Source organism: Pelodiscus sinensis, chromosome 11 (genome assembly GCF_049634645.1).
Source record: "Pelodiscus sinensis isolate JC-2024 chromosome 11, ASM4963464v1, whole genome shotgun sequence".
Classification (NCBI taxonomy): domain Eukaryota; kingdom Metazoa; phylum Chordata; order Testudines; family Trionychidae; genus Pelodiscus; species Pelodiscus sinensis.
The window spans coordinates 25,610,412-25,636,775 of NC_134721.1; the positions used below are offsets into that span (position 1 = coordinate 25,610,412).

General features: G+C 47.5%; 1 protein-coding gene across 2 annotated transcripts in view; it reads right to left on the reverse strand.

Moving 5' to 3' along the window:
- The window catches only part of COPG1 (coat protein complex I subunit gamma 1), a 46,677-nt gene extending 20,313 nt beyond the window's left edge, over positions 1–26,364 (reverse strand). The window contains exons 1-13 of one of the 2 annotated variants that reach the window (XM_006130882.4): positions 26,286–26,364; positions 12,900–12,952; positions 11,983–12,063; positions 11,119–11,190; positions 9,622–9,701; positions 8,554–8,629; positions 8,290–8,382; positions 7,224–7,310; positions 6,896–7,053; positions 6,083–6,216; positions 5,110–5,177; positions 2,473–2,661; positions 87–182 (exon numbers count right to left, since the gene is read on the reverse strand). In XM_006130882.4, the coding sequence (XP_006130944.2) occupies positions 87–182; positions 2,473–2,661; positions 5,110–5,177; positions 6,083–6,216; positions 6,896–7,053; positions 7,224–7,310; positions 8,290–8,382; positions 8,554–8,629; positions 9,622–9,701; positions 11,119–11,190; positions 11,983–12,063; positions 12,900–12,952; positions 26,286–26,313 (1,215 nt within the window). In that variant the 5' untranslated portion in view covers positions 26,314–26,364. Of the gene's footprint in view, positions 1–86; positions 183–2,472; positions 2,662–5,109; positions 5,178–6,082; positions 6,217–6,895; positions 7,054–7,223; positions 7,311–8,289; positions 8,383–8,553; positions 8,630–9,621; positions 9,702–11,118; positions 11,191–11,982; positions 12,064–12,899; positions 12,953–20,147; positions 20,336–26,285 lie in introns of those variants that run through there. The other variant, XM_075938826.1, reaches the window with a different exon arrangement.

A 26,364-nucleotide genomic window follows, 5' to 3' on the forward strand; every position in this document is an offset into this window, starting at 1 on the left:
AGGGCTTCATTCTGACTGGGGCCTCTTGGTATTACTGCAATAGAAATAAACAACAACCATACAAATTATCTGACCAGGATTCTTACCTCTTCCCGGAGCATAGTGAAGAGGAAATTCATGAGGACTGAATGCTTACGCGGGTACTTCTGACACAAGGCACTGATAGCCTGCACCACCACAACCTGAACAGGTTTAGAAATAGCACATTTAACAAGGAGAATTCTGTCTTGTTTCAGTTTGGCTTTTTCTCTCCTCCACACGAATTTTAACGTGGTGAAAGATGCTAGACTGAGAAGTCATAGTTCTCCCTCCATCTATAAGACTGGCAGCATGCAGTGGAGAAGCAGACATAGGGTACGTCTACACTACAACGTTAATTCAAACTAACTTAGTTCGAATTAGTTAATTCGAACTAAGCTAATTCGAACTAACGGATCTAGACTAAAAAACTAGTTAGAATTAGAGTTTTGCTAATTCGAACTAGCATGTCCACATTAAGTGGACCCTGAACTGGGCTTAAGGATGGCCGGAAGCAGTGCCGGCAGGGCATCAGAGGACTTAGAGCGTGGAGATGCTGTCTCAGGCTAGCCGAGGGCTGTGCTTAAAGGGTCCCGACCCCCACCCCGGACAGACAGTTCTCAGGGGTGCCCCGCTTGCAAAGCAGTCCTGGCTTGGAATGCCCTGAGTGCCCACACTGGGCACATCACAGCACTTGGCCATCAGACCGGCTGCACTTGCCGCAGGCTGCCATCTGGAGAGAAGGGGCAATCGGGGGGGCTGCAGGAGAGGTTCCACCCCAAATGCCCGCAGAGCCAGCCCAGTCCTCCCCATCGGGGGCGTGTACCCCATTCCTCCCTCACCTCCTTCCACTTACCCTTCCCTAGCCCCTTTTCTTGATGTACAAAATAAAGGACAATTGTGTTCAAAAATGGAATCTGTCTTTATTGAACAAAACTGGGGGAGACTGGGAAAAGGAGGTGGGAGAGGGGAAGAGAGAGGCTGGGAGAGGGGAGGGCAACTAAAATGATCAGGGGTTGGGAACAGGTCCCATATGAAGAGAGGCTAAAGAGACTGGGACTTCTCAGCTTAGAAAAGAGGAGACGGAGGGGGGACAGGATAGAGGTCTCTAAAAGCATGAGTGGGGTGGAGCATACAGAAAAGTTCTTCATTAGTTCCCATAAAGAAGGACTAGAGGACACCAAAGGAAAGGAATGGGTAACAGGCTTCAAACTAGTAACAGAAAGTTGTTCTTCACAAAGCACAGAGTCAACCTGTGGAACTCCTTGCTGCAGGAGGCTGTGAAGGCTAGAACTAGAACAGAGTTTAAAGGGAAGTGAGATCAAGTCATGGAGGTTGGGTCCATGAAGTGCTATTAGCCAATGGGTAGGAGTGGTGTCCCTGCCCAAGGTTTGTGGAAGGCTGGAGAGGGATGGCACGAGACGAATGGCTTGGTCACTGTCTTCGGTCCATCCCCTCCAGGGTCCCTAGGGTTGGCCGCTGTCGGCAGACAGGCTACTGGGCTAGATGGACCATTGGTCTGACCCAGGACGGCCATTGTAAGCTCAGGGCTCAGGGTCGGGGGTCTCAGTGGACCCCCTTGATTTTCATGCACTCCTGCTCCTGGGTGGCCAGGCTGGCAGCTCTCCTGCCCTAGACGGCCACGTTCCTGTGCCTAGTGCGGAGATCGTGGACGAGGTCCACGATGTCCGCACTAGACCAGGCGGGTGCCCGCCTCTTGCGGTCCCGGGCAAGCTCCCATGAGCCGCCAGCCTGGTCCCGGGAAGAGGGGGAGGGCTGGGGGGCATCGGGTGGGTGGCTCGATCCGTGCCAGGTGCTGGGTCTGCTGGGTGGGTGCTGGCAGGCTTGCACCTGGCACGGGCACCGTAGCCAGCCCGTGCCCCTTTAAGAGGTCCGGGGCCGGGAGGGGGGCATACGAGTTTCCCCTGTGTTGGCCAGAGTGGCCACCAGGGAAAGCTGGGGAGGGCTAGCCTCCCACTAGTTCGAATTAAGGGTCTACACAGCCCTTAATTCGAACTAGTAAGTTCGAACTAGGCTTAATCCTCGTGGAATGAGGATTACCTAGTTCGAACTAAGCGCTCCGTTAGTTCAAATTAAATTCCAACTAACGGAGCGCTAGTGTAGCGCCAATGAAAGTTAGTTCGAACTAACTTTGTAGTGTAGACATACCCATAAGGATGAGAGGGGATGTCTATCTCTCTATCTCCCTGCACTAATTAGTCCCTGAAGAAGGCTGGTGATGGGGGCCCAGTTGAATAGAGATTGAATTTTAAAGGGAGCTCTCCAGAACAGAGCCTACAGTACTTCTGGGATAAGTCAATACCATCAACCCCTACACTCATGTTTCTAGCAGATCTGAAGTCCAGGCTCTGGAAGTGAAAGAGTGGTGTAACCTGGCCCAGACAGAGAAAGAAAAAGGCCCAGTACCATCCCCCCAGGGTACACCTTCCATACCTTGAATTCATCTGAGATTTCTGACATGAAGGAGGAAATCTGCTTCATGAGCCGGTCAATGCTGCTCTCACTGCCAGTTTTCAGCAGTGTGGTGATAGCCAAAGTAGCAATGCTGCGGTTGGAATCAGTCACTAGGTTCTCCAGGTCGAGGTTACAGGCTGTCACAGCAGACGGGTGCTTCATGGCAACCTGAGGAGAAATAATGGAATTCACTGAATGCATGGAAAGAGCCCAGCTGATAGAACAAAATGCTATACAGACCCCTATACAGTGCTCAAGCTTGTCTACCAAACCACATATAACAACAGGTGCCTTGAGGGTATCCCAGATAAATAATTCCCTTGAGGGCTATCAGCTCTATTCTCCTAAAGAAATATACCCATTCCATTCAATGACAGACATTAGTAACATGTCCTTCAAATGCCTTGCATCCATTTTTAGAGCTCTGCAAATCCAAGGATATCCACTTTATATCCACAGGTATCTGCATCTATGGATGTGGATATCTGCAGTTCATTTTTGCAGATGCGAATACAAATTTTGTATCTAGAACCCTGCAAATCTGCAGATATCCATGTTATATCCATAGATATTCGCATCCATGGATGTGGATGCAGATATTCACAGATCATTTTTGTGGCTGCAGATACAAATTTTGTATCCATACGGGACTCTATCCATTTTCCACACTCCATTTAGTAAGATTCACACCCCACCCATTGCACACAGGAAGCCAGAAGTGCCTACAGGGGCTCTGAATTTAATTTTTCGATGGACCTCAGCTTTGCAGAATCTATGAAGTCAGCCCCAGACCAGCCACTACATTGATTCTGTAGCTGTCCTCTTTGGAATTGAAGGGAGCAAGGTAAAAGCTACAGAAAGCTGCTCCAACACTTGCACTGGAGCAAAAGTTGCTATGGGGATAGGGTAGGGAGAAGTGTAAGGATTTGGTCCCAGTCACTTGATAAGGATCTGCTTCATCATAAGGAGAGACTTGGAGGCTTTGAGAGAAATGCAATACACCACAACACCTGAGATTCACTGTCATTAGAGACCACTAGTCAGTACGATTTATTTTCTTTTTCTGATGTGCTCCTGGATGTTTTCTTCTGCATAGAAAGCAATGAAATAGAAACTCTGATTGTGTGATTTATAAATACTTGGGAACTGTGTGTGGGACAGGGAGGGAGAAGGGTCAGAGTGACAGAAATCAAAACTTTAAACAGCTTGGCCCCATTTTTCTTCTCTAGGGCTATATCTATACTGCAGGCTTCTTGCGCAAGAAACCTTTTGTGCAAGAGTTTTTGCACAAAAAACTTCTTGCACAAGAGCACGTCCACACCTCAAAGCACATTGCAAAGTGATGTGCTTTTGCGCAAGAGAGCATCCACACTGCATAGATGCTCTTGCGCAAGTAGCTCTGATGGCCATTCACAGAATGGCCATCAGAGCACCTATGCTTTTTCCCATAGGGGTTTCTCACGCAAGAAACCCTTCTGGAGCATCCACATTTGCCTTTTTGCGCAATAGCTGTAGCACAAAAGGGAGTTATGTCTCATAGAAGGAGGTTTACCTACACTGGCAAAAACCCTCTGTTCTGCCGTTTTAATGCTGATTTACTTGTGCAAAAGCGCATTTGAGGTGTGGACGGTCCGCAGATTTTTGGCCAAAAATGGACGTAGCCTAGGACTAGGAATGTTAGAAATCATTTAATTTAGCAATCATATAACCACAACAATTCTAATCGGTTACATGGTTATTTGATGGTCCCTGTGGGTGGGGCCAGGAACCAGTGTGCTCCCCCCACTCACAGTTAGACTCCTGCCACTCCACATTTCTGCCTCTGTATCAGAAGTAGCAGCACAGGGTGGCAGGAAGGAACTGCTCCACTAGGGAAGGCAGGTCAGAACAAGTTCATTCAGGGAGTCAGTTTAAAAACCAGCTCCTGTCTACTGCCCTGTGCTGCTGCATCTGAAGTGGGGCCAGGAGCGCACTGGCTTCCGGCCCCACGCTGCTGCCTTTGATACAGAGGTAGCAGCACAGGGTGGCAGAGGTCTCCTCGGGAGTGGGGCCAGAAGCACACTGTCTCCCGGCCCCACCCATGGGGACCATCGAATAATCATCTAGCATCCCACAGAGCAGCCTCTGTCCGCAGGGAGCTCGGCCCCCCCATGACAGGGCCTGCTGCTGCCCTGCGTTGCTGCCTCTGATATAGAGGCAGCAGTGTGGGACAGCAGGCAGAAGCCAGTTTTCAAACCAGCTCCTCTCATGGATCGGTTCCCACATGCCGTTCTGTGCTGCTGCCTTTGTCTCATTGGCAGCAGCGCAGGGTGATAGGTGGCTCCACTGTGTGCTCTTCATTTAAAACTTGGACCAGTGGCTGGGAGTGAGCCAGCCTGCCAATTCAAGTTATAAATGCAAAGCCCATGGGCGGGGGTGGGGGTGTGGAAGGCTGTTGCGCTTGACCAGGACCATTAACCAATAAGCCAATAGCTGATTGGTTAAATGGTTATTTGGCTAGGTGCTAACATTCCTACTTCCCTATCTAGAACCCAGACCTGGGGAAGAGAGGGGGACAGGACTTCACCTTCCAGGGGAGGTGAAAGCTATTTAAACTCCTAGAACATTGAGTCTTACCTTGTTGAGGGTTCGGACAGCTGCATATCTAAGAGCCGCCTTTGGGGAGCTGCAGAACAACTGTAACACTGAAACATAGCATCAAACACAGAAATTAAGAAACTGATGAACCAGGTATGCCTCACACCACACACAAAAAGATTCTGATTCATTGTACGAGCAACAGTGAGCAGGAAATAGTTAGAAGTTCTCTGGATTTACCATCTCAGAATCATAGGGACCCATGGAAGGTTAAGCAAGTCCAGTGGTTTTCAACACATGGGGGCTGTGCCGAAGGGATCCACAAAAGGTTGACATTCATATAAAAGAGCAGTGTTCAACATATGGTCTGCGGACTAGGTTTCAGATTTCCAAAGGGGGCCACATTTCCATTTGAAATTTTTTAGGGTCCACAAGTGAAAAATGATTGAAACACACTGAGCAAGTCCATCTCCCTCCATTCCCTAACATCACTAAAAGGTGCTCATCAAACCATGGCTTGGAAATTTCAATCTCCATCCACTAGTTGATCTTCCTATTGAACCTTTATTTCCACTGCTGCTTAAATCCATTTTTTCTTGTTTCTCTTTAAATCCCATTCTATTCCATGTGTGGTAGGCTAACAGAGATCACACACCTTCCTCAGAGCCCAAATGCACCACCTCAGCGAGCATCTGAACTCCACAAGGTTGTGAAGCTAGAGCCCCCAGGTTGCTTCAGAATCCCAGGTCTCTCACAGAGCTGCTGGTATGTCACAAGACAAAAGGATTTTTTTGTTGTTGCTAATTAAAATGGACTGCATAGTAGAGACACAGACCCCAGACCAATCCACACTGATCATACCAGGTAAATAAATACTTTCTACCATCAGCAAAGACATATCTAGGAAACAGTGACATCTCAAAAAGCCTGAGTACTGACAAAGGCTGGTCAACAAATGCAGTCATTATAGGCCCACAATCCCCATTACACCCTTAAATAGCACTAGAATTACCAGATACAGCAGGTGCCAGCTCTTTTGCAGTGCAACTAGGCAGGTTAACAATGGCAGAAGCAGCTTCATAGACCACCATCTCGTGTTTATTTCTTAAGCAACTCTCAATGAAATCGAACAAGGGGCTGTCATGGCTAGGAGACAAAGTGAAAAAATTAAAAGGAGCCTTAGGCATAAGGAGGACAGACTGGGCTGGCAGAGAAGGAATGGCTCTCAGAGCTACTGTAAGTTGCATTTTATGAAAAAGAAGTATGATTGTAATCAATCTGTGTGCAGCTGGTTGTCCCTACGCTGCACTAATTTGAATTGCAGAGATATAACTGAGACTCTCCTCCAGCCCCTCTCCAATTAATTAAAGGGGAATTTGCATTAGCTGTTAGAAATACTGTGCAGGGCTCGTGACAATCAGTAGTGCAGTTCTGGCACTATCCAGCAGAGGGCAATGGTATCTACAAACTAGCCACTTAACTACACAATATGGAAAAAAAAAAATCACATGAAAGATTTCAGTGAAGTGTAAGAACTATATACAAGGGAATAACATAAACATAGAAGCAAAGAGCCTGATCACCAAACACCTCGATCAGATACTTGTATATTGTTGTTACAAAATAAAAGTGCCAAGGAAATCACCTCTCAATCTCTTTTCTGTGCTACGTTGTAACACTTAATAAAAGGAAAGGGGGTCACATCATGCTGTATGTTATTTTCTAACAGTTTAAACAAAAACAAAAAACAGGACAAGCCCTGTACGAGGAGATTCCTCCGATCCCTCTTTGTAAGACTGCCAATGCAGCAAAACAACTTCCTTACTTTCCTGCCTCTTCCTCCAGCAATTTGCTGGCCACTCGGATCATCATGCAGTAGGCAAAGGGTGACTTCAGACCATGACGCATGAACTTGCTGAGCATCTTGTTGACTGCCAGACGGTCATTCTTACGCACGTGGTAAAGTAAGCCGAGGGCATGATACTGTGCAGATTAGCAAAGGAGAAAAAAAAAAAAAAAAGGTTTCACAAATCACACACCACGCTATGTATGCACTTACTCATCTATGGCCCACAGATTTACAACCAACCTTGGTTGTACCAAATCCCCTGATGGGCTCTTTGATCTGGTTCATGCACCTGGAGGTTTCTTACCTGCACCATGATATTGTCACTGGACGCTGCCTCCTGAGCCTCATTCACCCAGCGTTTTACCACGTCAAAGCTGGTCTTCAGCAGGTGCTGTGGGCACAGAATATCCCATAAGAGGACCAGGATAAACCGTGCAATTCACTGATTCAAATTAAACAGCAGCAACACCAATCTTCTCCAACCTGGGTGTTGGAGAGACAATGATACAGGCCTACCTCGTAGGGGTGTTGTAAGAACTATTCCTTAACAAGAGTGCACGAAGAACAAAGGGAGAATCTTGATAATGATGGATTTATATTTCAGTAATACCTTGAAGCCCTAATCAGGACTGATGCTCCATTGAGCTGGGTGACCTACACCGCCCCTCATAAAGACTCAGTCCCTGCCTAGAAGAGCTTGCCATGTAATTCCAGCATTGTCTCAGTTTAGCAGTTTCAAATCTACTTTTACAAAAATACAAATCACCAGACCAGAAGGGAAACCTGCTATCCTCTGGCTCCAGCCTCACAGCAATCATTAATGAGAGGAGAAAGTATACACACACCACATTGGAGAAGAGACTTTGTGTCTGATGTCATGACACCTTCACAATGCACCATCTAAGTTTCCTGCTGAGTGATCACAAAGGGATATTTCTAGGCAGCCAGTCTGTTCATTTGCAAATGCTGGAGGTTCTGATCCAAGTCCAGTTTTAAATCCAAAACTAAATTCTGCAGATTGACCTTCAAGGTAAATGGTGTCCAAGGGAGAAGTGAGCATTACAAAGGAACATGGGTCAGAAAGCTAGTCCAGCGTGAGTGGTCCTGTAAGCTTCCTTCTCCCATTGTGTCTATTTCACAAATGAATCTATGCCGACCCACAGAGGATGTAACTCAGTGTTCTCAAATATGTACTAATCAATTATACTTTATATTTACAGAAAAATTCTCTCTACTGAAAAGACAACTCATGTTTTAACATATGAAAACACAGGAGAGTGAAGAATATGCTGGTCAGCTCCCAACACAGATATTTATTTGCTTCCTGGTTTAACTGGCCTGCACACAAATCCCTGCAGGTGCAGACATACCAATGATGACACCAGGGCAGAGCTGGACACACTGGGCACCTTGTCCACAATTGCCTGCTTCATGTAGCGTTCGATGGCCTGCAGCATGGTACTCTGCAGAGAGGAGAAAATGAGAAGCAATGTCTTTGGGAAGACACAAGGAAAGCTCAACTGCAAGGGGAAAAGCAAGGTGAGAGATGGGTTGCAAAGGCAGGTTTGAGAGGGCCACGCAACCAGGGATAAGTAGATAAAGGCCCAACAACAGGACTGGCAAGTGGCACTTACATCAGTGATTTGGCAGAGTGCTCTCACAGCAGGGCCTCGGTAATTGTCGTCCTTCCCAGTCATGTCTTTGGTTAAACTGCAGAAACATGAAGGACTTTAGTATTGGGCGTTTTACCCCCAGTACTATAAAAAGCACACATACAGTGTGCACATACCCTATTGTGGATTTTGGCTGTGAAATCCAGTGCCCATGTGTTGGTAAGAGGACATGACAATGCTATCTTCAGCCTAGTCTTGCTCTGGTACAGAAAGTTCAGTCACGAAAGGAATGACAGGAGCCTTTTAATCACCCCGAGAGACCAAAACACCAAACAGCTACTTAGCATTAAAGGCTAGAATAATGAAGAATCTGGATTCCTTCCCTAAACATTCTGATCTTGCCCAAAGCATCAAGCTATGTTTGGTACCAAACTACATGTGGGGAAGCGGACTGACAGTCCCTATATTTGGGGGCTGATTTCTAAATGCTGTTTGGGGAGTGTACATTTGCAATCACCATTAACGCATCATTGCTGTCTCCCACTGTAGCAGCCTCCTTTTAGGTCATGACTTCCCTTTGGGAAATCAGTGGATCAGAGATGACGTGTCAAAGATGACTTGGGCTCCACTAGCAGGGTATGCTAAGCAGTGCCCAATGAGGTAAAAACAATAGAAGTCTCATGGCTAAATCCTTGCCTACCTATATGGCAATGTATCCCCCAGAGAACACGTCAATACCCTAGTAAACGTCAAAGTGCTCAGATGGAAAAGCATGAGTTAATAACGAACCCTTTACAAAAGAAGGTGGTCAGATACAGTGGGGTGGGCACAACATGGGAACCAAATAACCAGAGAGCCAAATAAAATACACAAGGGTCTGGCATATGGCATTTACTGCACTATAGAGTTCACATATATTGTTAGGATTTCAGTGCCTATATTTCTACAGCACCCTTTAAAACAAGAGCATTTCCACAGCTTCATAACTCCTTGCAGGGATAACAACTATCTCTAGGTGGGGGGAGAAGACTTGCTGGAAGGTACATGAAAATACCAGTGAGAAAGAGGGATCACCCAGCGAGGACTCACCTACTGGTTACAATGATGACATCCTCTGCAATGCAGGCCATCTCTTTGATGGTCAGGTAACACATCCTGCGAAGAGTTGGCTGGTAGGGAAAACAGGCAACACAAGCATTAGCTGGCCACATGCCAACCCTGGCAGGGTGCCCACACTTGCCAATTCTTGTGATTTTATTGCAAAATGACAATATTTGTCATTTTCCTCCTAGAGCCAAATGATTACGTGAGAATCTCAACTTGTATTTAAAACAAATAAACAAAGGGTGAAATCCTGGCCCCAGTAAAGTCAATGGAAATAATGACATTGATTTAAATGAGGCCAGAATTTTACCCCATAAGACTTTGTAGTACTCATGGTTACAGAGAAAAGCTTGAAAGCATGACACGAGGGAATGCTCAGGGCTCAGATACCAGAAGGCCAATAACAAAACCCAAACAATTTTTTTTAAATAATCAGATTTTTAAGCCAAGTTTCATGATTTTGAGGCCTGATTCATGATTTGTGAACACCTGGGGCTGGCAATACAGGGTACTCTGTTGCTGATTATACCCTGTAGGAGAAAACAAGTGTTTGTGGCTGGTCTGCTCAGAACTATAGCACCTCTTATCTAGCTGGCTATTGGTGTGGTGCTAGTTCTTCCCCTTCCTCAGGTTCTACTATGGGCTGAGCTACCTCAGGAGAAAGGTCACTGTCACTGAGCACACAGCAAGGCAGATTTGTACAGTGCTTAACTCAATGGGGCCCAAGCTGGTCATAACCTTTAGAGACTCCCACTGTATAAATGTTAAATGATAAAGGCAGTTAAGATGGAAGAGGCCCAATGCATGGTGAAGCCTGATGAGTCTGTCTTATCAGACTGTTTGGTTATACAGATTGCACACAATTCATAAAAAAGAGCTAGGGATGAAGGGATGGTCAACAAAGCTGTTTGTACATTGTGACTCTGATAGCACTAGCCATTAAACAGTTCATTTGTTTTTTTATTTAATAGGAAAGTTCCCAGCCAAGAAATGGATTCACCATCTCCCTCAATTTACTGGTCTGTAGGTTGTGTTAGTATTACTTTGATATGCAACTTCAGGACCTTTGTGCATGTTCTCTCTCTTCTGTACAAATCTCCCACAGCAATTCTCTACACACAGACTTAGTGGATGTCAAAGCACACCATGAAACTTCTAATACCCAGTCCACAAGGCAATTTGTGTGTGTCAAGCTAGTGTGCTCTAGAGTCATACCTCCCCTTGCCACACACAAAGTCTTCATGTAGACAAGCCTCAAGTCACCAAAGTGCAACAGGGAAAAATGAGGCACTGCTGAGATATCAGTAACTAGGAACAGATGCACTTCACAGTGCTCATGTGGGGAGCATGGGTCAGGTGGTTCTACCTAGAGGAGAGCAGCCTGTCCATAATGAGATAATTCAGGGCTGAATGTGAGGCTCTCACCAGCATCACATCCTGGTAGACAGTTGTATGCACAAAATGTGCAAGTATAGAACTTACATCATTGGACTGGAACAGCTTGGTCATGGCAAAGAAGGATTCCGTAGCTTCCATCACACCCAGGTGTTCCCCCTAGAATGGGCAAAGTATGGACAAACGTTCTTATTTACAAGACAGCAGGTTTTGTATAGAGTAGAGATAACAGAACAACCAACTACCGACAACAATTACAGCTGGGGTCATGACAAAGCTAGTTTCCTATTTCTCCCGCTGAAGTATGCCTCAACATTAACAGGGAGGGACCACCTCCAGTGCCCAGAGACAACAGAAACTGTTGTCCTGTGTGTCCCCACCATGTGGTGCTGAAAGTAGTTGAACTGCTGGTGTAGGTGGAAGAAAACCTTACTCAGCACTGTTACAGACACATAACAACTACTGTCAGCAACAAGGCAATTTTCTGAAGGATGAGGGGGAGTTCAGTCTCCATAGCCCACACACTATTCCTTTTCAGCTGAGATGGCTAATAAGGGGCCAATTACCAGTAGGTCCAGATTTGTAAAAGTAGTTAGGTACCTAAAGATGCAGATGAGACACTTAGTGGTCCTACCTTCTTCTTTAGCTGCCTAAATACCTTTAAAAGTCTGGCTTTTAGTAACTACTTCTATGTATGTACGTGACCACCAGGAATTGGATTCAGAGCCACAGTGGTCATCGGACAGCTATAAGTTGCTACCAGTCTGTGCATTGGTTTTCTATACTGCCCATTCTCCAGAACTCTTTGGCCCAGGAGAAAGTGGTGACTTACTGGAATTGCTGTTTAAGTAACATTTCATAAGACACCAGTTAAAATTAGCAGGCCAGACTAATTTATAAAAGAAAAATGCTTATAATCTAAAGAACTCCTAGTTCACATCTCTCCATTACCTGGTTTATGAGGTACAGAATCTTGGTGAGGATGTGAGCACATTTTCGAGGGTTTATAGGTGTCTCATTAAACACCCGAGCCTAGAAACAAACAAAAGCAGGAATAAGAGCCCAAAAAGACACTGGCTGTTGTTTACCTAACACATAACATACTGTGTGAACTGAGCCACTGATGCAAGTTACAAACCAGATATTTTAGGACTCTGTCAGTGACTTCAGATAAGACTCTTTCAGTTTACAACAAAAGAGATGCCCCCAGCATCCCAATAACTATCCCTAACAACTCATCCTGGCATCTGAAAGAAAAACTTTGATAAAGGTTCTATAGATCAAATGTCAATCTCAACTTCATTCTAAGAAGACAAACCATTCTGCTGATAATGCCACAAGCCAGAATAGAATCCAGCTTCCTCTCTCAGAGCACAGTTTCTGCAAGGCTAATGAGAACAACCAGTACTTAAAATGTTATTTTGATCAGTGAAATGAACAGATATAATTCTGAATTTTCAAGGAACCAGGTCTGTAAACTAAAAAAGGCCTTTAAAACAGTCATTTTTCACTTTAAAGGCAAAGATTGTCCAATAGTCAACCACAGTCCTGTTTATTAATTTCTCTATCCTACTAGAATTTTAGGGCACCCAAGGCTTCTTAGAAGAATTGGAAAAAATTGGGGAAATCTATTCTTCTTGCTGACAAAAACATCCATTTACTCACATTTACAGTTTAACTCTTTTCATTGTTATACAAACAGAATCCAATTATGCCCACTACCTCCGCCCCAAATCAATGGAAGCTTTATCACTGATTTCAAAGCAAACAGGTTTGTTACTTCCTAAAGATCTATAACTTTCTTACTCCAGAAAGGAGACTATATCACTGAGGATGTCCATATAAGATATGGGATTTTAACGATTTACCTCTTGCAACACTGCACTCTTCTCCAGGTGTTGGAATGGATTGGAACCACCACCTGTAAAGTAAGATAAGCAACAAAGGTGATCCCAAGAATTATCCTGTGTAAAAATACACTAGAAAGACTCCCTTTAGATCACACCTTTAACACCTACAGCTTAAAATAGCTTAAAATTCACTTTTCAGAGAATTTTCCAAAATAATTGTTCTTGACATTACTAAGTGGCCAACCTTATCTCCACCCCCATGTCAGCTTCTTCTAGCTTTTCCCCATCTTGCAGCAATTATCCATCAATTGAGGAAGACTGTACAAAACTTTCTTCAGAGGTAATCAATGTTACTTCTAGATGGGCCAAAGAGGGTTGCCAAATAGCAAAGTGAGGGTTGCTCTCACTTTCAGTCCCCAAGTCTGAGAATACTGCCAGCTGTGGAAGCAAATGAATAGGCTGAGAAATTAAACCCAGTTTAGCAACTGCCATAGAAAACCCTATGACACCAGACTCTGCAAATCTCAAATACTGTATACTTTGCATTATAAAACAATCAGAGAATTCATCAGTAAGCTATATTTTTGGGTATACTAATTAATAAAAAGAACAAGGTAGTGAACTAGAGAGCCTCACAAAAGTGTATTCGGTCATCTTACTTAACAGACTGAATGCTACTTTCTGAAGAAAACAAAAAATGGGTCTCAAATGATCAGAAGGCAAGAACAACAATTACAATCAGTATCTAGTCTTCATCAAGTGTTTATTAGTGAGCTGCAGCTTTCCATAAGCTGATAGCTATTGATAAGCAAATTTAGGGATGATCTCTACAAAGAATACTGTTCTGAGCTTATGATGCTTCAAGTCCAGATCACAATAGACCTTCGGGGTGGGGCTGGCAGCCAGTGTGCTCTGGCCCCTCAGGAGCCTCCTGCCACTCCACACTGCTGCCTCTGTATCAGGTGGGAGCTGGTCCACTAGGGGAGCCAGTTTAAAAACCAGCTCCCCTTGTAGACCAGCTGCCTGTCGCCTCATGCTGCTGCCTCTGAATCAGAGGCAGCAGTGCAGGATGGCAGCAGCCTCTGTCCAGGGTGGGACTGAGTTCTCGGACCCAGCACGTGCGGGAACTGAGATGCACTGCTTGTCCGCCTGGCTCCTAATACACTTTAAATGCAGAGCCACAGCAGGGGTAGGTCCTGGACCCAGTACGAGCCAGGACTGAGCCAGGCTGCTGGCCAGCCTGCTAAAAAAAAATGTACTGGTGGGGAAAGAGGGAAATGCGTATAGTCTATGGCATTAACCCTTAAGCTTTTGCTTATCAGTTAATCAGTTAATTGACTACGCCGATGGTCACCGAATGGTCGATCGCGAGGCCTCAACCAGTCGATCATGAGGTGTCCTGTCCCTCCCACCCAGAGAAGCCCCACTACCTACCTCCAGTGAAAATGGAGGTAGTATAGGCTTCCTGGGGATGGACAGAAGTCCCGCAGCTTAGCTCCACTTCTGAGGATTCCGGAAGTAGCGCTAGCTGCTCTGCCGGGTGTACTGTGGGAGGGAGCATCGGCTCCCTGCACCGTACGGGAGGGGTGGGTCAGCCCCGGGGGAGGCGCGCACGCGGGGTTTCCCTACGCCGGTGCGGTTGGCCCCAGAGTATGCATGCGCGGGGCTTCCCTGCGCCAGGGGGGTCAGTTCCGGGGCAGGCGCGTGCGCGCAGAGCTTCCCTGCGCACGGGTGGGTTGGCCCCGGGGCAGGCACACGCTGGTTTCCCTCTGGGGGCGGGGGAATCCTGGGAGGAGGCAGATACAGGGGACTCTCTGCCTCCACTGGCACCCCACTACCCAGCCACAGAATTCTGTCCCCACTCTCCTGTCCCCACTCCCCGAACTCTGTCCCCACTCTCCTGTCCCCAGCCACAGAACTCTGTCCCCACTCTCCTGTCCCCAGCCACAGAACTCTGTCCCCACTCTCCGAACTCTGTCCCCAATTCCCTGTCCCCAGCCACAAAATTCTGTTCCCCACTCTCCGAACTCTATCCCCACTCTCCCATCCCCAGCCATAGAATTCTGTTCCCACTCCCCTGTTCCCAGCCACAGAACTCTGTCCCCACAAAATGCATAATTATAAATGCTTCATTTTAGATTTAAATAGCATGAATAAAAAACAGACCATTTATTTCATAATTATAAACACATGATTTTAATTTTATACATTGCATAATTTACAAATAAACTGTTTATCAGAGTGTGTAAGTAAGGGCTGGGGATAGCAAATGATGGACAGAAGTAGAATAGAGAGGGTGGGGCTTCAAGGAAGGGGCGGGGTAGTAGATCTTCGCCTGTTCGGAGATTTAAAAAATGCTCTTGGGTGTAAAAAGATTGGAGACCACTGGTCTATAGAATAGTCGAGTAACCGATAAGAATTCATGAGCTTAATCAACTATTCAATTAACCGATATTTAACATCCCTAGCACAGGATGGCAGGCAGCTGGTCTGCGCAGGGAGCTGTTTTTTAAACTGACTCCCCTTGCGGACTGATTCCCACCTGCCACCCTGAGCTGCTGCCTCTGATACAGAGGCAGTAGCACAGGGTGATGGTGACAGGGGGCTTCCCAGGAGTGGAGCGAGGAGCGCACTAGCTGCTGGTCCCACTCCCGGGGACTATCAAATAGTCATGTAACTGATAAGATTTCATGCGGTTACATGACTATTCAATTACACTGTATCTAACATCCCTGAACTACATAGAACTGACAGCTATTCCTTCCTTCTCCACTTGTGATTCTAAAATCTGCCATTAACAACAAGAATCGCCATCAATTACTTCACCCTTCTCTAGCACCTTTCATATATGCATCTTAAAGCACTTTGCATACTCTGAAGCTAACTATTATCTCTATTTCAGAGATGGTGAAAACTGAAGCACAGAGAAGTTAAAGAGCTACACTTTCAAACGTGGCTTCTGTTTTTGGGTGACCAGCTTGATATGCCTCAAGTCTGATTTTCAAATGTTCTCTAAATTTATTTCAATTTGTCTTGGACGTGTTCAGAACCTTTGTGTGTCTAAAGTTGAGCACCCAAAATTAGAGTCCTATTTTGAAAGTATGTCCTTAAGTCACTTAACCCAAACCACATAAGAATTAAGTAGAAGATACTGGGGTAGAACTCATGTGCCCTGACTTCCAATTCCAGGCCTGAGTCACAAGAACATCTTTTTTATGGATTACAGGATTCCACATAAAATATTAATCTACTGGGTCAGTAAATCAAGGGATGAGCTATTGTACTTAAGATTGAAAGTGGCAAGAGTTCAGGATAGAACAATGTGATCAGGGGAGTATCACAATGATTAGCTTTAGGACTGTCATTTTGTGCACATGTAGGAAACATATAGAAAAAGAAATATGTAGGGATACTAAAAGTCTTCATGCAATATAGGAAAAAAAGGATGGGGAAACGATTACAAAGGAGAGAAGCAAAATAATTCAGAAGGTTTTGAAAGCTGTGCAAGCAGTAAAAGACAGGATGAGTAAATGAGGACTCTATTAACCTGTAGAACCAAGGTGAGGTGGTAGAGATAAGGCCAGAAAATAAAGGAGCACATCTTCGACTGACTTCAACTGTATCTGCAAAGTTTGCATGGGCAACCAGATGCACTGACAAATGTACAGATACAGTTAAAGGGAAACCTTTGCAGATGTGGCCAAAAAGGGATTCTCTTCTGAATGGTCATACCTTACAAATTACGAGATGAAAAAAAGATGCAGAGGAAACCTGGGATAAAGCCAAAACCTAAGCAAAGGGTGTAACACACATTAAAATCATAATAATAAAAAGATACTCCTGGGAGCCACAGACATGCAGAGATAGATCCTGGAGACCAATCATTGGGCTTATTTTAGAATGAAATTACTAAAATCACAAGAAAAGCAAGTTATATTACATAAACTGTCCAGAAAAAAATATACAAGTGAAAACTCAAAAATCTATCTAGACAGACTCCTGTCCAACACTTTCACATCCAACACTAATTCTGTGAGGCTCATGCCAAAAAGATGATACAGCCCTCTCCCTTTATCCAGACACTATTCCTTGGCTGAAGAGCAGCAGAGGGAGAAGCAAGCAATGAATAATTTGGCAGAGCTGCTCCAAAATACCTAGAAACTGCTGTTCGGTGCAATGTTCTGAAAGCTATTGCAATGTACCCTTGAAAATAATATTTTAAGTCACTTTGGACATTTCAGAGCCACTTCTGCAGTAGTCATTTTCCTAAAAAGATACAAAATACGTGACACACAGACTCTTGGGCTATGTCTACACTGCACCCCTTTTCCGGAAAAGGGATGCAGATTAGACAAGTCGGAATTGCAAATGCAGCAGGGATTTAAATTTTCCCCGCTGTATTTGCATGAACATGGCTGCCACTTTTTTCCAGCTCGGGGCTTTGCCTGAGAAAAGCGCCAGTCTAGACAGGGATCTTTCGGAAAATAAAGCCTTTTCCGAAAGGTCCCTTATTCCTGATTTTAAGAGGAATAAGGGACCTTTCGGAAAAGGCTTTATTTTCCAAAAGATCCCGTCTAGACTGGCGCTTTTCTCCGGCAAAGCCCCGAGCCGGAAAAAAGCAGCAGCCATGTTTATACAAATGAAGCGGGGGATATTTAAATCCCCCGCTGCATTTGCAATTCCGACTTGTCTAATCTGCATCTCTTTTCTGGAAAAGGGGTGCAGTGTAGACACAGCCTTGGAGAGTCTATAAGTCAGTTTCTAGGCTGCTTTTTAACACGTGGTTTGACACGTACGATAATTTTTCTCATATACATGGTCACGAGGCTCCCCGTGTTTTATTAAAATTGGTTTATGAATATGAATATGCATAACTCAAAGGCATTTTCAGCAAAATGCATCATGTAACATTTTTAAAGTTATAATCTGCTAAATGTGTATCTTCTATTTCAGTGCATGTTTCATTCTTGTATGTGAAGTTAGAAATATGAAATGTAAACCTGTTTTATTAATGTAAGTCTTCTAGTGAAAACCATTAATGGTATTTAAAGAAACTTAATGGCCCAGCACTCAAGACAATGATCTGTAAATGAGTATGTTTTTACGTTTAAGTCCAAACTGTGGTAAGTCCTAGAAACCTGGTGCTGGAATCCATCTTGAATAAGGTATTTTTCCTTGGGGTGGGAAAATAAAACAAAGGGTTCCCACCCTGGGAAGTTTATACAAAAAAAAAAATCAGTCTTTTGTCATCAGATAGGGTTGGGGAGGCAATTTCAAAAGCTAAGAGGACACACAGGAAGAAACCTGAAAACAAAGTAGTGATGGAAAATCCATCAATTAGTTGATTAAACTAAATTTAACATCCACTAGTCAATAAGCAGGAAGCCGCAACGGGATCTGCAAGCAGGGAGTCAATTAGTCGATAAGCAGGAAGCCCACCCGGGAGCTAACCCCACTGCATCTCTGCCTTTTAAATGGAAAGGCTAAAGCGCAGGAGAGACCCAGCATGAGCCAGGACAGCTGATTCATGACTCATGCAGGATCCCCCTCCCTCCTTGCTGCACACCAGTCTTTTAAATGGATTAAGAGAGCTTGATGGCTCTTAATCCATTTAAAAGCTAAAACCAGGAGAAGGGACCCAGGGTTTTGGTCCTCTTTGTGGCTATGTTCCTGTGCTATCAAAGCCCTAAAGCTGAGTCCTCCCAGGGCTGAGCTGGTTCAACATCTTTGTTGCTCTGCTAGGGAGCTATGGCCCCAACTCTGCGCCTGGGCTGGGGGAGAGCTTTGGCCCAGCAGGGCACGATGGTGGAGAGCCCCAGAAGACAGATTGGCAGGCTAAGTGGCATGATCAGCATATCAGGTGACAGTCCCGAGGGGACCTCGCTGATATAACCTATCACATACATGTTAAATAGTCAGTTTCTTACTGTAAGTCCTGTATTAATATACAGAACAGCTAGGGTTACTGTGTCAAGTGCAGGTGGCACAGCTCCCTGAACTACTTCACCATCCTGAACTGCCATGAGAGCTGAATTGAGTTTCTCCATTTCCAAATTCTGTGGTCCATCCTCCAATGCTGTGTGGCACTCAAATACTGTGTAAAGGACATGGATCAAGTGTGTCCAATAATAATTTCCGCAATACTTATCCAATCCCCACTTTTCTTTTTATACTGTGTTCATCTCCATGCCTCCTGAGTCCCAACCCCTACTTTTGTATCAGTGCTACTCTCCTGCAAAGATCAGGACACCAATATTTTCACCAGGAGAAACACTTGTCTCCTGCTTCACATCGACATCAAACATCTTGAACAGCAATCTACGCACACACACACACACACACACACACACACCCCAAAATGTAAGCTGCACACACACACACACCCCAAAATGTAAGCTACACACACACACACACACCCCAAAATGTAAGCTACACACACACACACACACACACACACACACCCCAAAATGTAAGCTACACACACACACACACACACACACACACCCACCCCAAAATGTAAGCTGCCACTAAAAGGATCAGAGGTTACTCTATAAACTTGCAATTGGTACATCTGATACATCAGCCATATATTTTTAAAGCTGTCCACACATATGCTGGATGGGCCGGTGACCAGTTTGGGGGGGACAACGAGTCAAGACATGGGGAGGAAGGGAAGAGGAGGCAGAGCATGAGGGGACAGAGTAGTTAGGGTTTGGCTGGAGATCTATGTCATTTCAGGTGCATCCTCCTTAATCACCTGCCCTTCATTGTACATCTCGCTTTGAGACATCAGTGCAGTGCAGTGCAGTGCAGCGGGGGGGAGGGGGGGGATAAATCAACGGAAAGCAAGTTGAGGTGATCCGGGCAGAAAATGAAGGATTATTTGGCGGGTTGTTCCTGTGCTATCAATGCCCTAAAGCGGAGCCCTCCCAGGGCTGAGCTGGCTCAACATCCACCCAACTCCAAAGTTTCCTGGGGCGGGGGCGGGGGAGGGGGGGTCTGCAACGCTCGCAGGCTCCGCCAGAGCCACTGAGGAAGGCTGTGGGCAGAGTTAAGGGGGCCGCCTGGAAAAGTCACTAGCTGGGGGGCAGCCCGGGAAGGGGCCGACACCCGTGGCAAGGGGCTGGACGGACGCTGACCAGCAGAGCCCAGCCCCGGAGCCGCGGCGCGTTCGGAAGGAGAGCCCGGCCGGGGGGGGGGGGGGGTCCTCTACCCCGCTGGGCACGGCCGCCCCGCCCCCCCGCGGCGGGCCCGTCCCACACTCACCCGCCTCCTCATCCTTCTTATCGAACTTCTTCAGCATCCTGCCCTGCGCCGGGCGGGGGGCGCGCGGGGCCTGGAGGGCGGGGGCCGCACGAGCCGGGGGGGGGTCTCTATCCAGCACCTCCACTTCCGGCCTTGGCGCTGCTTCCTGCCAGCCTGTCACCGGGACAGCTCAGCCGGACAGCGCCGCGCACGCGCGTTGCGTGAGGGAGGTTGGTCGGGCTGACGTGGCTGCCTGGACCACCGCCCGCCCCAGGGGAGGAGGCGACAGCGCTGGGCGGGGCAGTGGCCGTGGGAGGCCCCGAGCCTGTGGGACAGTGGATGGGGGAGACGGGAGTGTCTGAGGGGCTGAAGAGCCTGCGGCGCAGCGACTGGGGGCAGGGCAGTGACTTGGGGGCACAGCTTGTAGGGAAGTGACGGGGCAGGGCAGTGATTTTGGGGCACAGCTTGTAGGGCAGCGACTGGGGGCAGGGCAGTGACTTGGGGGCACAGCTTGTAGGGCAGCGACTGGGGGCAGGGCAGTGACTGGGGGCACAGCTTGTAGGGCAGCGACTGGGGGCAGGGCAGTGACTGGGGGCACAGCTTGTAGGGCAGCGACTGGGGGCAGGGCAGTGACTGGGGGCACAGCTTGTAGGGCAGCGACTGGGGGCAGGGCAGTGACTGGGGGCACAGCTTGTAGGGCAGCGACTGGGGGCAGGGCAGTGACTTGGGGGCACAGCTTGTAGGGCAGCGACTGGGGGCAGGGCAGTGACTTGGGGGCACAGCTTGTAGGGCAGCGACTGGGGGCAGAGCAGTGACTTGGGGGCACAGCTTGTAGGGCAGCGACTGGGGGCAGGGCAGTGACTTGGGGGCACAGCTTGTAGGGCAGCGACTGGGGGCAGGGCAGTGACTTGGGGGCACAGCTTGTAGGGCAGCGACTGGGGGCAGGGCAGTGACTTGGGGGCACAGCTTGTAGGGCAGCGACTGGGGGCAGGGCAGTGACTTGGGGCACAGCTTGTAGGGCAGTGACGGGGCAGGGCAGTGACTTGGGGGCACAGCTTGTAGGGCAGCGACTGGGGGCAGGGCAGTGACTTGGGGGCACAGCTTGTAGGGCAGCGACTGGGGGCAGGGCAGTGACTTGGGGGCACAGCTTGTAGGGCAGCGACTGGGGGCAGGGCAGTGACTTGGGGGCACAGCTTGTAGGGCAGGGACTGGGGGCAGGGCAGTGACTTGGGGGCACAGCTTGTAGGGCAGCGACTGGGGGCAGGGCAGTGACTTGGGGGCACAGCTTGTAGGGCAGCGACTGGGGGCAGGGCAGTGACTTGGGGGCACAGCTTGTAGGGAAGCGACTGGGGGCAGGGCAGTGACTTGGGGGCACAGCTTGTAGGGCAGCGACTGGGGGCAGGGCAGTGACTTGGGGCACAGCTTGTAGGGCAGTGACTGGGGGCAGGGCAGTGACTTGGGGGCACAGCTTGTAGGGCAGTGACTGGGGGCACAGCTTGTAGGGCAGTGACTGGGGGCAGGGCAGTGACTTGGGGGCACAGCTTGTAGGGAAGCGACTGGGGGCAGGGCAGTGACTTGGGGCACAGCTTGTAGGGAAGCGACTGGGGGCAGGGCAGTGACTTGGGGCACAGCTTGTAGGGCAGCGACTGGGGGCAGGGCAGTGACTTGGGGCACAGCTTGTAGGGCAGTGACTGGGGGCAGGGCAGTGACTTGGGGCACAGCTTGTAGGGCAGCGACTGGGGGCACAGCTTGTAGGGCAGTGACTTGGGGCACAGCTTGTAGGGCAGTGACTGGGGGCAGGGCAGTGACTTGGGGGCACAGCTTGTAGGGCAGTGACTGGGGGCACAGCTTGTAGGGCAGTGACTGGGGGCAGGGCAGTGACTTGGGGGCACAGCTTGTAGGGCAGCGACTGGGGGCAGGGCAGTGACTTGGGGGCACAGCTTGTAGGGCAGCGACTGGGGGCAGGGCAGTGACTTGGGGGCACAGCTTGTAGGGAAGCGACTAGGGGCAGGGCAGTGACTTGGGGGCCCAGCTTGTAGGGCAGCGACTGGGGGCAGGGCAGTGACTTGGGGGCACAGCTTGTAGGGCAGCGACTGGGGGCAGGGTAGTGACTTGGGGCACAGCTTGTAGGGCAGCGACTGGGGGCAGGGTAGTGACTTGGGGCCACAGCTTGTAGGGCAGCGACTGGGGGCAGGGCAGTGACTTGGGGGCACAGCTTGTAGGGAAGCGACTGAGGGCAGGGTAGTGACTTGGGGGCACAGCTTGTAGGGAAGCGACTGGGGGCAGGGCAGTGACTTGGGGGCACAGCTTGTAGGGAAGTGACTGGGGGCAGGGCAGTGACTTGGGGGCACAGCTTGTAGGGCAGTGACGGGGCAGGGTAGTGACTTGGGGGCACAGCTTGTAGGGCAGCGACTGGGGGCAGGGCAGTGACTTGGGGGCACAGCTTGTAGGGCAGTGACGGGGCAGGGTAGTGACTTGGGGGCACAGCTTGTAGGGCAGTGACTGGGGGCAGGGTAGTGACTTGGGGGCACAGCTTGTAGGGCAGTGACTGGGGGCAGGGCAGTGACTGGGGGCACAGCTTGTAGGGCAGTGACTGGGGGCAGGGCAGTGACTTGGGGGCACAGCTTGTAGGGCAGCGACTGGGGGCAGGGCAGTGACTTGGGGGCACAGCTTGTAGGGCAGCGACTGGGGGTAGGGCAGTGACTTGGGGGCACAGCTTGTAGGGCAGCGACTGGGGGCAGGGCAGTGACTTGGGGGCACAGCTTGTAGGGAAGTGACTGGGGGCAGGGCAGTGACTTGGGGGCACAGCTTGTAGGGCAGTGACTGGGGGCAGGGTAGTGACTTGGGGCACAGCTTGTAGGGCAGTGACTTGGGGGCAAGGCAGTGACTTGGGGGCACAGCTTGTCGGGCAGTGACTTGGGGCACAGCTTGTCGGGCAGTGACTTGGGGGCACAGCTTGTAGGGCAGTGACTGGGGGCAGGGCAGTGACTTGGGGACACATTTTGTAGGGAAGTGACTGGGGGCAGGGCAGTGACTTGGGGGCACAGCTTGTAGGGAAGTGACCGGGGGCAGGGCAGTGACTTGGGGGCACAGCTTGTAGGGAAGTGACCGGGGGCAGGGCAGTGACTTGGGGGCACAGCTTGTAGGGGAGTGACCGGGGACAGGGTAGTGACTTGGGGGCACAGCTTGTAGGGCAGTGACTGGCGGGGGAGCAGTGCCTGGGGGAGCACAGCTTGTAGGGAAGTGACTGGGGGCAGGGTGGTGACTGGGGAAGGACACAGCCTGTGGAACGATAACCCATGAAGTTAACATTTCTCTGGACATAGGTTATTTCAAGTGTTGTGTGTGTTAATCTCCTGTTTCTCCATGCGGCCGGTTTGGGCCACAGGAACACTGTTTTCTGCTGAAGCTCAGTGCTGTAATTAAAGGGAGAATAACTTCTTTTAGATGTGGGATCTGGCAACACACACTAGATGAGGTCAGGCCACGGCATCCCTTCTGCACAGTGGTCTGCTCCACCAGACCCCTGTAGAATTAGGCAGCAAGGCTCAAAGTGGATGATATTTCCAGCCTATGGTGAAAGATGTGAGACACCTTTAAGGTGTATATTGAACCTACAGCTTTTGTGAAATGTTAAATCTAATCCTTTCTGCCATATCTACAGGGGACTATTGGAGAATGTATTAAAGAAAATCCAATGTGATTAATGAAGGGGCCTTGGTTCATGTTCTTTTCTGCAGTAATACACTGTGTGTTGTCTGTTGCCACATGTGAGCTATCACTGAGGTCAGAGTGGCTTTTGGGGTCATTTCTGCAGTCCTATTGTGCCCAGTTCCTATTTTCTTTCTGTAAGGGCCAGTGAGACACCCTGAGTACTCTTTACAATCATACTCTGTTCTGAAGCTTCAGGGAGTAACCGAGTTAGTCTGTTACAGAAAAAAACAACAAATGGTCTGGTAGCACTTTATAGACTTAACAAAATATGTAGATTCTCATGATACCGTCTACATGTTTTGTTAGTCTATAAAGTGCTACCAGACCATTTGTTGTTTTTATACTCTGTTCTGTTATTCCAGCTGTTGATGACACACAGTTGGATTTAAAGGCATCATTTCAGGAAATAACAGTTCCTCTCTGAATAAAGTTTGCATTCCCAATCAAGGTTTAAATGAGGAAAAATAAATGTTTCTCACTAGTGATATTAAATGGTTAACCAGTAAGTATACCAGTAAGCAAGAGACTTACTGATAATGCTTACTGGCTAACCAGCCCTTGCCAGTGATCACTGCCAGCAGCCTACCCTGCCAGGCCAGACTACTCCCAGCAGTGGAGGAGCTGGGCAGTGGGACTCCATGGCCACAGCAAGGCTTCTCAGCTGCAGCTGGACTGGAAGAACATGGCCAGAAAGCCCTGAATTAAAATGCTAACTGATTGAGTGCTAGTGTTTAACCAGTTAACTGTTTTAACTTCCCTTTTTCCCATGTTGAGGGTTTTTTTTTTTAATAATTACTTCTCTCAGGTTAAAAGGTGTAATCCAGTGCACGAACCACACCAAAGAAGTAAAGTATTTCTGCCCCACCACACACAATAAATCTAAGAGCGAGTAGACTGCCCAACAAAGACAATTGCAGCTGGTGCTACATCTGGAATATTTTAGCTAGGCACTTCAAACTGGAAATAAAGTGCACTTAAAAAAAGTGAAAGTAATTAACTATTTTAAAATGTATCTGGGGATGTGGTAGATTATCCATTATTTGAAATCATTTAATCAGAACAGGATGTCTTTCTAAAAACTGTTCTAGTTCAATCCCAACTACACTTTTTCAGCCCTGCCTTGTCCCCAGAAATACCACAACCATTCCCTGGCATGATGAACCTATCTACTGCCCACCCAACAAAATAGCAGTAATGCATTCCACAGCAAACTTTGCTCCTGTTATCTACTTGAATAACAGTCTTCTGGGTTTTGTCAGGACTGTTGCAGGCAAGCAAGGAATAACTAATAATTTTTGCAAGTTCATTTATATTGTTCCTTTCCCCTGAAAGCAAGTTGCATCACTAGAGTGTAACATGGCAATTGTTGAGAGCACAGTAACATTTAACAATAGTTTAAGAATATGAGAAATTAAAGAAAGCAGAATAGAATAAATCAAGTCCAGTTTGGCCAGGAAACTAGGATTATTAGAATGAGTCTTGTAAAAAAAAAAACCCCACCATGGGACCTTTAATGATCAAATGAAATCCCGACTTAAATTTTACATCTCAGTGTATGTCTACACTAAGGGTACATCAACACTGCATGGCTATTTTGGGATACTGGAGGTATCCTGAAATAGCTACCCTGTGTCTACACAAGCTGCCCATTATTTCAAAATATTTTTCAAAATAACGGGCACACTATTTTACCATCCTAGTAAACCTTGTTGCATGAGAGATGGAGGATGGCTTGAAAAAGCACGTTATTTTGAAATTTGGTGCTATGTAAATGCACCAAATTTCAATTTCAAAATAGTTTCAAAATAGGATACACAACTTATGTAGTGCAAATTGAATATCTTATTTTGAGTTTAGAGTGCTGTGTAGACACATCCTACGATACGGTACCTACAGTCGCACAGCACCAGCTGTCATCATGATGGCACATTTATTCAGTACTGACTCTGAGAGAAGGGCATTACTTACTGAATCACTGAAACTCTACAGTATCTTTTGCAAGAGAGCCATCAGGGACTAGTTCTGATCCAACTCGCTTCTATTTAACTTGTCAAAGTCAAGATTTGACTAATTCATATTACCAGCTGGTTTGGCTGTAAGTCAGACAGTGCTGAGTGGGATCATTTAATCCTTTTAACAAATGTGGTGGTCAGCCTGCACTGACACTAAGCTGTGAATTGCTTCATCATCTTTTGCAATTATCACAACTTGGTTTTAAAGTACTTGCAAAAAGAAATCTGGAATATTGAGTCTACCTACAGATCTTTTCAGTCTAAGCTAGTTGTATGCTATATAACGTTGCCTGAAAGTGGTGTACTGCCTTTTTCTCCTTCCTGATTCTCTATCAAAAAAGTGCAGAGGAGGTCTATTCAAAGGCATATAGCTTGACACTATTGCTCTGCTTTAATGCCTGTTAGAAAAATATATAATAAGAAATGTACTTACTGTACAATAAGTAGTCCTCCGAGAACATGGTAATGTCTGGGCTAAGCTCCAGCTAGTTTGAGGACTGCTTCTCTTTCTA